We start from the raw sequence: 15,994 nt of genomic DNA on the forward strand, positions 1-15,994 counted from the left end.
CCCTCCCCCCCCCCCCCCCCAGCGGCGGAGTGACCCCCGGGGGGGCCTCGCTCACCGTGCTGCGGAGGAGCACCACCTGGGCGTCCTGCGCGGTGGTGCGGGTGCAGGTGGACCTGACGCACCACTCGGGCAGCCAGTAGAGCAGCAGCAGGAGGAAGCCCCCCGTGGACAGCACGGCCAGGCCCACCACGGCCAGGCGCCAGCGGCACAGGCGGAAGCCCTGCAGCTCCTAGGGGACCGGGGGGGGGGGGGGGGGGGGGGGGTCAAAAGGTCAGAACCGGAGGCCGACAAGCGCATGGACAGGAGGAGGTTGGATTTGATGTAGGCGTGTGATGGGGCCCACCTTGGATAGGCAGCTTGGGCTATGAGAGCCGGAACAAAAACAACAGAATACAGGACAGCCATGCTAGATGTATGGTCCTTGTATGATCATTAAAGGATACCAAGAAATAAAACTAACTCGTTTTTGCGTTTTATATTTTTCCAAAAGTGCCTTTTGTTATTTATAGGAGGTTAGGATTATGTAGAAGGAGGTCAAATGAAACAAAGCGCCCTTACCATCTCATCCTCTTCTCCTCTGTTGAGGATCTTGACGTGTTCCTGCTCCATGCTGTCAACGCTTGCGAAGTCCCGCCCTCCGAGTCACTGCCAACAAGACGGATCTTATAATCAGGCTCAGGTTCTAAACTAGAGATGGGTATCGATAGCCGGTTCCAACTGGGACCCGGGAAGCATTTTCACAAAGCCCGGACCTCAACAAGCTGGGACAAGCTGATACATTTATAGTGTCCCCGGTAATATATAAAAAAAGATGACCGGTGATCATTTTTCATCATGTGTGTTTGCAATGGCCTGGGTCTGTGGCTCTCTAAAAACACCAGAAACATAAGTTCTATTTTATTATGGCCTTGTTTCTGCAAGTAATCTCTCACGCTCTCACTACAAGATTTGATGCAGACGCAGATCACAGCAACACCAATAGAAATCACAGCAAGGGTTCGATTTTTCATGGCTTAAGCTAGCGAATAAATCAGTTTCACCTATCACAATCAGTTCTCTAATATTGTTTATCCAGAAGGCAACAACAATTTGCCTGACCACGGGCAATAAAAGTGTTCTGAACATTACAACTTTTCATTAACTTAGACTAAATGACATGAACATCTTCCAGATGCACACAATGTTCAGCAATCACGGACCAGACAGAGCGGAGATGATGAACATTGTAGTAGGTTTGAAACAGCAGTGGTGCAAAGGGAAGCAAATCCACAGATGGACAATTTCCGGACATGATATTTAAGTGTTTCGATTTCAACAGCAGTCACAGCCGCAAACAGCCTCCAGGAGGTTGAGTACCTGGATTAGACACATCCGGTACCGGTTCGAACATGAATCAATCGTATTCATTTACATGGCATGCAAAATGCTGTCTCCCATGGCCCACTCAAACAGAAATGTGTCCGGTACGAGAGCTTGTATATCTAAAGTTGACCCTCAAACTGCACAGCCATTTTGCCCATCATCCGACTCACATACAGGGTGTATAGAGCCCCTTTACCACTGGACAAAAAAAACAACTTACGCCCACTAACATCTGGCTTTCAGATTTAGTGTGAAAGGTTACAATCGATATTCATTCCCGGGGACAAATGACTCTACAGTCAGTGTAGTCAGGGGTACTTATCAGTTCCAGCTCCGATCAGCGGGGAGGGAAACGTGACACTCCGGTGGACATTATATGCAAAAGCCATCCTGTTTTCCAGAATGGTGTTTTGACGGGGGTCTAGCCGTTGGTAGACAGGAAACAAAAATGGAATATAGATTGTTCAGCGAGACTGAACAAGTTACAGATGTGAGAAAGAAAGTTACCACCATAACATAGTATTAGCATTGTGTAGCATCTTATCCTATCCATCTTGCTGTGTACAGGGAATGGGCTAACCTTACAATTGTTAGTGCTTGGCACCTTGATCGATGAACATCCATACTGTACCGACAGCGATGTATTGTTTCTCTTTCTTCTGACAAATGTACTTAACGTAAGTCGCTTTGGATAAAAGCGTCTGCTTAATGCCCTAAACGTAAAATATAAATGTAACATTGTCACTGGCCTCCGTGCTGCGTTCTATTATTTACTCGTTCAACGTCACAAAAGTACAGTTGCCGGCAATTTTGTGAAGTTGAACATGACACACAGAAGCAGTTCTGTCTACCGTCAAATGGAAAGTAGTCAATCATCTATTGAACGGCTTGAAATCTTGGTTGAAAAACTGATTCATGTAGCCGTTTGGGACCATAAAAGGCAAGTAGCCATGAGGTAATTTCAGCTCTAAAGCTAGACAGAACCGACAAGATTTCCCTCCTAGCCAAGTAAGGTTCCACCACAACTGTACTTTTGTACTTTAAACTTACAAATGAGAATTATTGGATATTCATTCCTCTTAAATCTTCAAGGTGAGTTTTCATTGATTGATTCGGATTCATCCCTTTTCTGATGTCAATGTGGCTTTGCTGTGGCTTCAGGGAGCCCTCTAAAATCAGAATCACAGTCTCGATCGAATCGAGAGGCCCAATGATCCAGGGAAACAAGAAAAAAGGGCCGACAGTGTTAAGGGGGATTTAAACCCTGAACACAGATAGCCTACTATGGAGATATTTTTGGAAGAGATAGCCGTCGAGTTACTTAATAGGTCTCTCTGTACCTCACCTACTGAGACCGCTGCCAAGGCTTCAGTGCACCTCCCCAACAATGTCACCGCATATCAGGTATGCCGATATCGGCCACAGTCTTTCGATTGTCATGCCAATCTGTCCGTTTAATATGCTAAGTGAGATCAGATCAGAAGTTAAGCTTGACACGTCTTCTTCTCATTTGAAAGATCACCAGTTGTCATTGATTGGTTGATTGATTGATTGACGGTGTAGGCAGGCCTGCTTTTGGATCCAGGGCCTTGCCCGTACAAGGCCCCAGATCCAAAAGAGGGCAGAACCAGTGTACGTGTGCTCAAGTTCACCCTGACAACCATAGTCCAAAAGTGGATATGGTTTCATAGGCTGAATGAGTGGAGCTGGTCGCCCTCGCTGGGAGGAGGAAAGATCACAACAGGTGCCATACTGTATACCTCCGGAGACAGCTGGGGAATATCAGAGGAGGCCATTTAGCTTTGAGTGCCACATCAAATCCTTGGCACGTGCGCCCACGTATGCACGTAAGCACGCGAATACACACACACTTGCATGCCACAGAGAGGGGCGGAAATATGAGAAAAATGAGTAGCGAGAGGGGGACAAAGGAAGAGATTAAGGGAGGTGGGTAGCAATTCTCAGAGGCTTTTGGCAGGCCACCCTGTTGAGAACAATGGAGCATGTGTGTGTGTGTGTGTGTGTGTGTGTGTGTGTGTGTGTGTGTGTGTGTGTGTGTGTGTGTGTGTGTGTGTGTGTGTGTGTGTGTGTGTGTGTGTGTGTGTGTGCAGACAAAGTATGTAATTTTCAAAAAATGTGTGTTTAAACGTGCGTGTGTGCATGCGCGCACGCGTGCGCGTGTTTTTGAGTGCTCACAGGCTTTTGTGTCCATCTGCATGCGTGTGTGTATGTGTGCATGCGTGTGTATACTATGCATATATTTGTACATGCAAGTACATGCAACTGGGTTTATATGAGTGTGGGAGACAAGTAAATAGACAGAAACAGGAGGGGGGGGGGGCGATAAAGGTCTCAGACTGGGACTGTGGGGCTGAACATAGACTTTGTACTGCAGGGCTTTTCTGTCCCCAAGCCAACCCGTCCAGACTCCAAGCCCTGGGTGAGGTAGTAAACAGTGGAGAGGCTTCCACAATGAGATTAGAAAGGAGGCGACGTTGTGAACGTCGGCGTGATCTTAATCCGGTTCCTAAGACTCCTTTTCTCGCCTGACCGAGATCAACGTGTCTGAGGAGGATGACTAGTGACAGTGGGTCAGTGGTAGCCGGATACAGTCTGGGTTGCCCTGGGAAAAGTCTGATCTTCCTTTACAGAAAATATGTCTGCAACTAGCGGTGATCTTACACCAGAAAATATGTCAAAAAACCGGGGTCAATCCCCATTTGGAGTTCCTATGTTGCAATGCAAATCTAGATAAGGGCTTGTTTTTTCTAGGAATGTATGCATTGCTGTCAACGCCTGTTTCAAGTGTGATTTCATGTAAATTCAAGGTTTTGCTAGATAAAAGGAGTTGCATACCGATACATTGCGTAACACCAAGGGTTCCCACCCTATCGGCCACCCACACAGTGCCTCTCCTGGCACTGTTCTAATCTTATCGGCCTGTCGCACCGGGGTCATACTCTTTCCTTGACAGTGGGATATTTAGCTTGGGACCAAGCCCTTCCTTGTATTTACAATGGGAGCCCCCCAGCCGGCGCTAGGCACTGGGTGCGAGGCAAGCCAGCAACCCCCCCCCCCCTCGAGACTACAACCCCACCCCATGCACCGAGGCTGGAAATGCCAGGAGCACGACATCACAATACAAGGGGGACTTTGGTAAGCAAAGCAGGGTAAAGCTGTAGCCTTGTACGTCTTGGGTTTGTAACAAACAAGGCCCTCAACAACCACGCATCATCAAGCCCATTGAACTCTGAGGCCAGTGCCATCCTCTGTAGAGGGCAGGTAAGCTCCTAGTCCATGTGATGACCAGTACGACTGAAATCACATAATTACAGGCTCTTGCAAACAAAAGTAAACCCCCAAGGCGAGCTGGCTTTCCATTTTGTTGCCGACATAACAGTAAGTTACCTTTGACAAATAAGTAAAATACAAAATGAATAACTTGTCTGGCAGGTCTGAGACAACCAAAAGAAAGTGAACGAGGGAGAAAGAACCACACACAACCATGTATTAAAAATGTGTTTAAAAAAAAAGAAGAGAAGAGACAGAAGCTATGACTCACGCCCCGTGACTTCAAGAACGCCATTGATTACGTACTTGGTTCCCCTTCCCGGTGAACAGCAAACATATTTTAACACAATTGACATCTTCCAACTGCCCCAGCACGTATGGCCAGTGAACATATAATATAAATATATTTTGTCAACCAGTAACAAAGCTTTTTGTCACTTCCAGAGCATATTTTAACCATAATCTTTGATAGAAGAGCCAAATCTTCTTTGGCACTTCCAAAAAAAAATCTAGTAACTTACCTGCCGCTGCTCTACCAATCAGAGATGGAGTCCCCCTGGCCCTAACTTTAACGAGTACAGGATGTTAAAGGACAGGAGCCTCATAGTATGGTTCTCTATGCACACCCACCTTGAGGACCTGGGTCCCTGTTGCTCTCAGGCAGTACCCCTCAGTAAGCTCGTTCTGTCACACCAACCTGGATCCCTGGGAGAAAGAATAACACACAGACCCATAGAGTCAGTAGGAACAAGGAGCTTGATGAAAAACGAGGGGAATTTCAGGTGGCTTGACGGAATCTAATGGAACCATAATATTCTACACTGAAAATCTACAATAGACAATGATAAACACATCATGAATGTGGCCTTAACGACGTGAATTAGGTATAAGAAACAGGTTTGTCAGTCTGCAGTTTTACAGCCTGATCAAAAAGGCTTAAAAAAAAGCAGCTCATGCATTTCGACAGAGGCAAAAATCTATCTGTCAAATAATGCTGCAAGTTATTAATTTGATGTAAGAGGCCAGTTAACACAACAAAAACTATATTCAGAATATTTGCCTCTGATATTGTGTGTTTTTTAAAGTTTATATTTGATGAATGCATGCTAGACAGTTTTTTTTAAGTACAATATCAATAGTGTAAATGCTCAGACATCAACTCATGGGATGCTAACAGACTGAACAAGTTGGTACGGAGGAATAACTCCGTAGCCGGAGCTGAACTTTTAGAATCTGGAGGAGGTTGCGGAGGGTAGGATGAGTAGGAAGCTGGACGCTGTCCGGACAAACTCCTCCCCGCTATGGTGAGCCAGGGAAGACAAGGCACCAGCTCAGCCGACGACACATCCCTCCTTCGCAAACCACAAAGTGCCTTGTCAGTTGGTCAGAGTGCGAGTTAGTTCATTGGGCCTGTCGCCATCCGGCTCAACAACCAAAGCTTGACCAACAACATAAAACGTTAAGACCTTGAAGGCCTACTCCTCAAATTAGACCCTTAACTACTGCATCTGTCTTGGACTCACATGTGTACATCTATTGATAGAAAGACTATACATACAGTTATTGATTACATTTTTATTCCTATTATTTTGCTTTGGTCTGTACTCTGACCTGTAGCTGTCCTGTGTTTCATTCTCATAGTCATTGCTGCTCTAACGCCTGAATTTCTCTCCAGGTATTAATAAAAGGTCCATCTTAACCAACATATGGTTGATCATTTTATTTAGGTACACGCCACTGCGGAGTCCAGACATAAATGTGACCTTGGACAAGGGGGTGGGCACCGGGCATCTTACTCATGAATGCTTCCAGACAGCCAGGCGGACATTGGGGTACAAACGTCCTAAACCACTTGACCATCCGAGGTCATCAGTGGTTCCTCATCTATATATAGAACCCCATGAGCAGCTGCTGGCCACTGGTCAACCTTCTGAATCCCTGTGTCTTCAGCGTCATGAGCTACGTGGAGAATGGGATCAGTGAAGAAACCATTAGTGGGTGGCGACCGGGCGCGAGTCAAACCACAGCTGAGGGGAGTTGGGTGTCGTGGTCAAGGACCGGTGATATCAGACTGCTGACCTCCCAAAAGAGACTTAGTGTGGGGTCGGCTTAGTTCAGGAAGTAGAGCCGGTTGGCTGGTAACCAAGTTTATAGTTCGACCCCGGGCTCCTCCTAGCTGAGTGCCGAGGTGTCCTTGGGCAAGACACCTGACCCTAATTGCCCCCGACGAGCTGGCAGCAGCGGTGCAGGGTTAACTCCGCCGTCGGTGTGGGAATGTGTGCCTTAACCGTTGGAAGTCGGTATACCTAAAAATGCCATATACGATGCTGCAGCATGCCTACTTCCTTTTACAAGGCGAGTTCAAGGTTTAAGTTGCAGTCAGTTTCGCAAGTTTGTTACCTGACGTGGCCACTGTTGTGATCTGACGTGGCACAGGGTGCTTGCGGGGGAGCGTTGCGGTATTCTCTAAACAAATGAAAGCCATTCATTCTTGCTGTTACTGTGACATTTAAGCAAGGGTCTGTATAAAGCCTCTGGCAATATGAGTTTGGCCCAACTTTCATAGGGATGCTATTAAAAATTGGATTCTTCTGTGCTTTTGGGAGCTGGGGGGGGGGGGGGGGGGGGGGAGACCATGAACCACAAGAACCGTGTTTGCCGGGAGCTATGGGGGATCTTCAGTTCACCATGTTAGGATATCTCCCCGTCACAGCTCCTGATCAACCATCTCAGGCTTTTCATCGCAGACTGCTGGTCTTTGGGGTTGTCTGTGAGAGGCCTGCAGGGTTTTAGCACAATCGCCTGGGAAATCGACTCTGGAGGCACCTGTACTTTAGTAAATCAGGTTTAAAAATGTTGCAACACCAAGAGTTCGGCTCTTTCTCACCCTGTGGAGGGGACAAAGGTTCAGAGGTTAAGAGGAAAATCTGTTATTATCGTGATTATGTACCTGAAGGAAATTTATTGTCTCTTCAAATAGGAAATAGGGCCCCCTAGTCCTACACTTTATATACACACGCCCACTTTTGTTGACCCCTGGGGCCGTTTCACACCCCTGAGAAACATCGGACATACCAACAACAGAGATACTTGACTGAGGTTTAGCTGAGCCTTTAACTTAATCTGAGATACATAAGGCATTCATTATTTGTTACGCCCTATGCCTGCGGCAGCATGGCAGTTGATGATTTCACACTCCTAACCAGCATGACCTTAAACACAGTGCCCTTAAACACAGTGGCCATTGCTTTCTTACTGAGAAAGAAATTGTAGCAGATACAAGAATATTCAAGAGAATATTCAACTAAACAAATTGGACATTTAGTTATCAACCTGGCCTACCACACACACACACACACACACACACACACACACACACACACACACACACACACACACACACACACACACACACACACACACACACACACACACACACACACACACACACACACACACACACACACACACACACATTAAAGTAAAGCAATTGTCAAAAGATAAAAGAGAAATGACTGGTCGTTCAGCCAACGAAAACAAAACACAGATGGTGGGTCTCAGGCCAGCAAGGCTAATCTGTTATTAAGAGACTTAATTCCAAGATGCCTGTGATCAAAAAAAAGGCAAGAAACAGACAGACACTAAGAAGTATTTTCTATCTCATCCTAATAGGGCACCAAGGGAGTCAAGGGAACCTGGGAAGCTTTTGACTTGGGCAGCCAAAAAGCTACCATAACTCTAGCATCAATCAAAAGCTGATGTTGAAACTGTTTTCAAAATGCTTAATGACATCTTTATTTGACTTTCATTTTGATAGGTTTCCTTATTAGCACACCCGGTGCTTAATGTTCCTTTATTTTTGTTGCTAATTAATAAAAAAAAAATCTATCTTTACAATTCTGTACAAAAAAAACATTGTATTAGAAGTGGATTTCCCTTTCAGTCATCATCCCTCCAAGCAGATGGAGGCCAAGAAGACTTCTGACAAACAATAAAAGCTTTTTTTGGAGAAGTTAAGCAAACGTTGTTTGACCTTTGATATCCTGACTCAAGAATAGATGAACAAAGTAACAAAAAAAGAAACGAATGAACTCAAATGTATCAACTGAATGTTGATACATTTAAATACAATCCACCATGCTGTGTTTGTTGACAGCGCTGAGTGAGAGCCACTGAGAGGTGATCGCCTGACTCGATTGAGAAACATAAATCACGCTACTAGGCTATAGAGTAGGACATTTAAATAATAATAAAAAAAGATAATTTAGGGATGATTAAAGTACGCCAACAAGGTAGGTAGAAATGACCCTGTCTCAGTTATTCAGCCACATGTAGGCCTATGTTGGTCAACTCCTTGATGTTGGGAGATACATATAGCCTACTGTGTAGCGGTGTTAAATGCGAGTAATGTGACAAGCACATTCACAGATAACAGAATGAAACCAAATAAACTACAGACCGCGTTCTGATAACCAAACGTGTAGTAAGTACTATAAACACACCAGAACATAGTTGGGTCACATCATAGAGAAACGAATGGAGGCTGACAGATCTGATGCTAATAGCAGACGGGGAAATAAAGGCAACACAATCCTGCCTCCCAGCACACATGCGTGTAAGCAGGTGAAGTGTTTCTACCACCAGACAGTCATGATGACATGTTATTGCGGCTTGACTAACAGTTAGCCAACGTGAGCCACGCTTTAATGTTAAAAAAGGCAGCGGCTGCAAAACACTCACACGCATGTCATCTCCAGTCATTTTTAAACAGGCAGTCACCACCCAAACAAATTCCTAACGGGTGTTTCATTTTACTGAATGAATTGGCCATACTGATAGCTATCTGTCAGATAGCGTATGTGTGTGTGTGTGTGTGTGTGTGTGTGTGTGTGTGTGTGTGTGTGTGTGTGTGTGTGTGTGTGTGTGTGTGTGTGTGTGTGTGTGTCTATGTGTGTGTGTGTGTGTGTGTGTGTGTGTGTGTATATGTGTGTACGTGTGTGTGGCTCTATGCTACACATGGCTGATGGACATCCCCTGTATTCACTTACCCCAGAACCACCCGGACACTTTGAAGATCAGCTGAAAATCATGGTGAGACGAAAGCAGGTGTTATCTGAAGCGAGACGTCGTTGAAGAGGGAAAAATTACAACCCAAATGTTCTCTTCTCTCTCACAAGAATGAAGAAGGGGGAAGGCGCTCGACGTTGACAGACAGCTCGGTACAACGCGTCTGAGTCGTGGAGGGCTGAACTGCCTTGAACTGGCTCACGAGAGGAAGTAGGATGTGACATCAGAAGCGTGTAGTCCGCAGCGAATCCACACTGCTACGCCAATGCATGGATGCCGTTATACATTATTGGCTTGAATACTTTACGTCCATGCACGGTTCCCACGTAAGGCTGCAATGCAATAGCAATATGACGATTAAAAAAATATATACATATATAAAATATACTTAATTTTTTTTTAAAACTCTAATAATAAATGATAAAATGTCATATGTAAACACATAGGGCCAACCTATTTTATATAGATATATAGCAATTGTAAATAGATTTTACCCAAAAATTTGTGCTGTTTTTATCTTTTTTGGAGCCTTATTGTATAGTTTAGTGAAACATTTACACAGAGGCATCCCCTCTCTGCTCATACAACCTGAGAGGAAAAAATTCCCTGCATGGTATGGTCAGCGTGTTACAATGCATCAAACAAGGCCTATGTGATTCTCCTCTGACGTAAGCAAGGCGACAAGATAAACACAAAGGCCTATTCTCCCCAGCGGCTTCAGATGTCCTAATCCTTTCTCTCTGTCACTTGTGTAAACAGAATTCCACCTGTTAATATGGGATGGGAGAGTTTGTTTTCCTTGTGTTTGGAGTCTGAACTAGGGGATAGGGATTAAACCCGTGTCTAGCCGGACCCCCCCTGTCCAGAGTCCAGACACAGTAGGGTTCTAGCTTGTTATTTATCACTGACAACACAAATTCTCATCATTCAACACAGTTGTTTTGCAGATATAGTCTTTTGCAAACAGAAGACTTCACCCTTAATGTAAGAGGGCCAGTGTGCACAAGTTTTAATTTTGGACTTGAATCACATTTCTGCTTGGATGATGTCATATTTCTTACTGACTCATGAAGAAAAACATTGTTGGGCATTTTCATTGGTTAAAAACTGATGTCCAAATGGAACACATTTAATCCTTATCATATGACTCAAGACTGTCTCCCTTTAAACCGCAATTCAAACCCATATTCAATTTATCTCTACAAGTATGTCGTGGGTTCAAAACCATGTTTCATCAGATTGACATGTTGATGATTCGGTAAAAGGTATGAAGGTGACCGGCTTGAACATTTCACCTCAAGCGGTGTATTGTCCCATTATCAAAACATAAAAAAATAAAGTTCCCTGATGCAATCTGTACCCATAACTCATGAAACAGGACAACATGCGATGTATGCGGAAGGCAGAGAACAGGGGGTGAAGTCGAGGCCCCATTAGATTACTGTTTATCGCCTTGGCAGGCTCTTGGCAGAGGCCTGTCGCCTCGTCTAGACCTGATAAATACTGATGACCAACAGAATGCAGGATGTGACCTGAAAAACCTCCCCAAGCAGAATGGGAGAGGGCAGTGTTCGTGTGTGTGTGTGGGGGGGGTGGGTCTGAGGCCAAAGCGGACTGATAAGGGCGTTTGGATGTCTTCCTTCCGATCATTGAGCCGCATTGCGTGGCCATAATGGGGGAGGGGCTGGTGTACATGTCCTGACATCTGAACTGTGGGGACAGCAAATGGAGTCACCGCCACAATCATCAGCAGCCATTCTGGCGCCTTTCAATTCTGTTCAACACAAAAGAGCACGCTCCCTGCAAGTGCATGCTGCGCACACACACACACACACACACACACACACAGTTTATGTTTGTCACTTCATTTATTTATTACATTATCTATTCACATGACCAGCCTATTACTGATGGAGCTTGATACGGCGTTTGAGGGGAACGCCGTTTCCCCGTCCTCCACTTCACAGAGGCATCTCTGTGAAGTCAGAAGCGCTGCAGGTGCTCGCCACAAACGGTGGAGGGTTCTTGGGCCAATCCTGCAGGAACTCATCCCCCTCCTCCGTTCTCCATGGTGGTTCACTCCAACAGCTTCTGGCCTCCTCAAAGTCCCACTGAAACATGACAGCAATCTTTTCATTTAGAGCGCATGTGGAGCGTAGTGGCCATCACATGATATGGGCCAGCGCATTCTTTCAACGTTCACATCATGTACTACACCCGTCCCGTCTAACATGCTCAAGATAGTAGTAGCTAGTTGCAAGATAGTATCGTGGGAATGGTATTTCATCACTTTCAGCTGAAAGGCACTGGGTCTGATCCCCAAAGTCCACAGCCTACTTGTAGGAACCCCAGAGCAAGTTGTAATATATTGGGATCAAACATAAACTGAAACTGCCACCACATGGGATAACACCTTGCGGTTTTTAAGGCAACCATGTGAAAATCCATATCTAGGAAAGACTCAACTTTTGACAGTAGTGAAGCAATAAGGGTAAAAAAAAAGTGCAATATTTGACATCCCGTTCTACAAGTTCCAACAACTGTTATTTGCCTAGCTGTTGGGTTAACATTATACCACCATCTAGTGTACAACTGTGGATATTGCATCTTATATCCAATATAGTCATTGAATTCTATTTTTGTTGTTAACTTTTACCTTCAATACCCACTAATTATCTAATATGTTATGTCATTGGCACACTAGTGGTAAATCAAACCAAATACCTTAATCGGTTGGTTTGAGACTGGTTGTGCCAGGTTCCCTGACTATTGTAGGACTATGCTTGCAGTAGCTAGAGTCTGTGAATCTGAATAATAATAATTCATAATTTTAAATATATAATAAAAAATATATTACATACGTGAATAAATAAATACGATTCTGAGTAATCGACTCACCTCCAGGTCGGAGCTGTAGGACGAGGAGTCATAGGAGGTGCAGGAGGAGCAGACAGACCCCCCACTCGCCACCTGGACCAGCTGTACTCCTCTCGTAGTCCCAGTCGCCAAGTTATCTCTCCCAGATAGCATCAAGTCCTCTCGGCATTCCTACCAACACACACAATGTGGTCTACACAAAGAGAAAGGCACCAAGCTCCTCCGTTTGATTCCCAGTGTCAACAAGATTCAAGAGCCAAAACACCTAGCTTCCTACCTGCTGCTTGATGACAAGTTCTGAATGCAAGTTGATTTGGACAATTAATAAATGGTATAGAGTAGTAAGAAATGAGTTTGAAAAGTATTCAAATGATAAAATGAAGGACATATTTGGCGTACTTTCACTGCAGGTTGAACACTGACGTCCATATAGTGGCCGATTTCAGCGGTCTTTGGTGTCTTGCTGTTGTTCTTCTTTGAAAGACCACGTTGAGATCCAAGCGAGAGAAAAATGGAGAAAAGATCACAGGAACATGAAGAGCAATAACCTGTTAGTGAACTGCAACACAACAAGTCATTGCTTGTTTACATTCGAGACCTTTATCTGTGATCTCAAACCTGGCGTCTCTAGTCCCAAACAAGGTAAGCCATATTTTAACTGAAATGACAAGCAAGTAAAGCTTGGCTAAAAGAGACCTCATCAAACCTTTCACTGACCTCTTTTGAATTATCATGAGATTCTGGGAAATAATCCAAAAAGAGATCGATAGATGCATCAATAAATAGGATAAGAGACGAAAGGGCCAAAATAGGAACTTGCTTCTTGTTTTCTGTGTTTTTTCAGTTGGTTGCCATGTCTCTTATGAAAGTGTGGAAACTCTAGAAGGCTCTGTGTGTCTAGTGAGATCCTCTCAGGTTTCCGTCTGGCTCCTTTTCGGCACCAAAATATGACCAGAACCTAACAGTTCAAGGTTAATGGCCAACAACTCAAAAATATGGAAAGCAGTCAACGACATATAAACCCTTCACATTAATATACATTATTCAGTAGTGTAAAATGCAATCATGACATGTCAATGGCACTCATTTCGAAGCAACCATAAACATTAAAAAGCAAACATCCAAATATATTTGGTTTACAACGACACAATATAAAAACATTTTAGACCCTTCCTCCTCTCAATTCACTGTCAGTCACTTTGGATAACAGCGTCTGCTTAAAAAGTGCCGGTCTTGAAGATCTGTTTCGTTCACACACACACAAGTGATTTGAAGAGCTAGTCTCTCTGGCAGAACATCCATGGAAGGGCCATGGCAAACACATCACTAAATGTGCGCCGCTTACGATTTGAATGCATGGCACGAAACTCGCATTCTGCGACTTTTACTCCGAGGGAAGATCTTTGCAGATATTTGAGATGGGCCCCCTAAACGGTCCAAAGAGGAATACCACAGATCTGAGCCCCAAAGGAGGATACGAGCAGGTCCAGCGTGGCGCCGCAGAGGGCAGAGAGCAGCCAGGGCGCTGCCTTGAGGAAGAGTCCGGGAACCACGGGGTCAGAGAGCAGGAGGGCGGAGATGTAGAGGAGGCCGGTCGACGAGCACAGCACTGCTGAGACACCGGCCGCCGGAGAGACCTTCTCCCTCCTGCACTGGACGCAGAACACACGGAGCATAAAGGATGCCATTACAAGATGGCCAACATTTCATTCTGATTCACGCTAAGATTGAAACATGGAATGTGACCATGGCAGCTCTAAAAAGTTGGGACATTATGAATCAAATCAAATATAATAAAATGACATTTCCTTTCTGATTTCTATTGTTAGTCTGCACTCTGTCCTGTTTATGTCGTTTTTCGGGACGTACTTGTTGTGGCTCCCATTTCCATTTTATGATGTTCAGTGTTTCATATGTCTGCCCTTTTATCTGCAACAAATCTACATTCAAAAATGAATCAAGTTAGCTCCACGGTGTCTTACTGCTCGGTTGATGGCAGGGAATCTGGAGGTGCAGACTATGGCGAGAGAGATCATGCCCAGAGTGTAACCCAAGACCTGTGTGTTATCCTGAGGAAGAACAGCACATTCTGTGGTTAACACTGTTTTGAACAATGACAATGATGGAGGCCAGCCAAATGATTCACAAACAGACTCAGATTCCAGAAATACCACCTGTCATGTCATATTCAAATTTCAAATACAAAAGAAAAACACCGTTCCAAAAGTGAAGAAACACTTAGGTTTATGTTTGCCACTTTTATTGCCATTTATTTTCCACATTATATATCCAGCACACACCCACACACTGGCTTGAAGAAAGGTATCAAGTAGTTTTCTTCGTGCAAAGGGCCTGTATGCTGGGATGCTCTCACTGGTTGCATAACCTCCTAGTCCCATCAACAGACACATACAGAGGAGATGCTGCCTTCGTCGTCTCCTGATTATCCTAAGCCTCCTATCTGAGGACAAACACAAGAAAATCGATGAGTAGCTAAGAGTGAATAAACTGGACGCTGATGTAAATTCGTTTTGTTATCACTATGACTTTCCTGACAAGCAAAATGTCCAGTGACTGATTTGCTTAAATGCGGTTGGGCTACGGTTACATTCTCAAAGAACATAAGGCTCATAAAGATGAGAAAGACTAGGAGGAGCTGGCGCTCCGGGCTTACCTTTGGTTGAATTCCAGCAAATATAAAGCGTGAGGAAGATGGAAACAATGTTCACAAAATCCACAGCTACAGTCAAGACACCAAACACTATCTAAAGAAAGTGGGTTGCACAGTAGTCAGATGGTGTGCCGATGCTGTATGACTATTTACGAGTTAATTGGGCTTGAGATGGTTAAATATAAACGATCATGTACCTGGATATCTAGCTGTTGAGAAAGAACCGCGCCGATAGTGCTGCACAGGTTGCCGAGAAAGCAATAGATGGCGACCACTGCTCCAGTGTTCCCCTGCCTCACGGTGCATCGCTGATGGATTAACCTGAGGAAGGAAACCACTGATCTGAATTTTCTCAATTGTTGTGTCTATTGCCACTGCAATCGATGGGCGAGAAACGATAAAAAAAAAGCAATTACTTACACAACACATGATGTAAATAACAGTAGTGCAGACAACGCAAAGAGTGCGAAGGGGACACACGCTTTGTCAGCGTTGAACGAGAGGCAGGTTGTTATCGCCTCGACGCAAAACTGATATAAAGAACGAAAGTTATGAATGCGGTTGTCGGTCAAGTCGTTCATTTTCCTTCATTTAATAGCGAATAGTAGTTAAATCCATTGACGTGCCGCCCAAAAGACAGCATCAAGCGCCGTGTCTGCCAGGAGCCACAGGTGCGCAGTTTGTGAATCTGCTTGATGAGGGGACTTGCGCAGAAGAGCTCTTTCA

General features: G+C 44.7%; 2 protein-coding genes across 6 annotated transcripts in view; both read right to left on the reverse strand.

Moving 5' to 3' along the window:
- atp13a3 (ATPase 13A3) overlaps nucleotides 1-9,912 on the reverse strand; it is a 37,791-nt gene extending 27,879 nt beyond the window's left edge. The window contains 4 exon segments of the mRNA XM_060067905.1: nucleotides 56-229; nucleotides 559-645; nucleotides 5,284-5,358; nucleotides 9,702-9,912. Of these exon segments, the coding sequence (XP_059923888.1) occupies nucleotides 56-229; nucleotides 559-609 (225 nt within the window). The 5' untranslated portion in view covers nucleotides 610-645; nucleotides 5,284-5,358; nucleotides 9,702-9,912.
- A 1,657-nt stretch (nucleotides 9,913-11,569) lies between these two features.
- tmem44 (transmembrane protein 44) lies at nucleotides 11,570-15,980 on the reverse strand. Of its 5 annotated transcripts, none has more exons than XM_060067592.1 (10): nucleotides 15,689-15,980; nucleotides 15,466-15,589; nucleotides 15,272-15,362; nucleotides 14,898-15,058; nucleotides 14,580-14,666; nucleotides 14,076-14,249; nucleotides 13,418-13,555; nucleotides 12,997-13,071; nucleotides 12,619-12,768; nucleotides 11,570-11,831 (listed from the first exon to the last, which is right to left on the reverse strand). In XM_060067592.1, the coding sequence occupies exons 1-10, from the start codon at nucleotides 15,847-15,849 to the stop codon at nucleotides 11,682-11,684; spliced, it is 1,311 nt and encodes a 436-aa protein (XP_059923575.1). In that variant the 5' UTR covers nucleotides 15,850-15,980; the 3' UTR covers nucleotides 11,570-11,681. The 5 variants fall into 5 exon arrangements, 4 of the variants coding, with proteins under 4 accessions (XP_059923575.1, XP_059923577.1, XP_059923576.1 ...); XM_060067594.1 differs by having other exon boundaries at nucleotides 14,910-15,058; nucleotides 15,689-15,974; XM_060067593.1 differs by having other exon boundaries at nucleotides 14,904-15,058; nucleotides 15,689-15,974.
- Between the last annotated feature and the right edge of the window lie 14 nt (nucleotides 15,981-15,994).

The sequence above is a fragment of the Gadus macrocephalus genome, chromosome 12, assembly GCF_031168955.1.
Source record: "Gadus macrocephalus chromosome 12, ASM3116895v1".
Taxonomy (NCBI): Eukaryota; Metazoa; Chordata; class Actinopteri; order Gadiformes; family Gadidae; genus Gadus; species Gadus macrocephalus.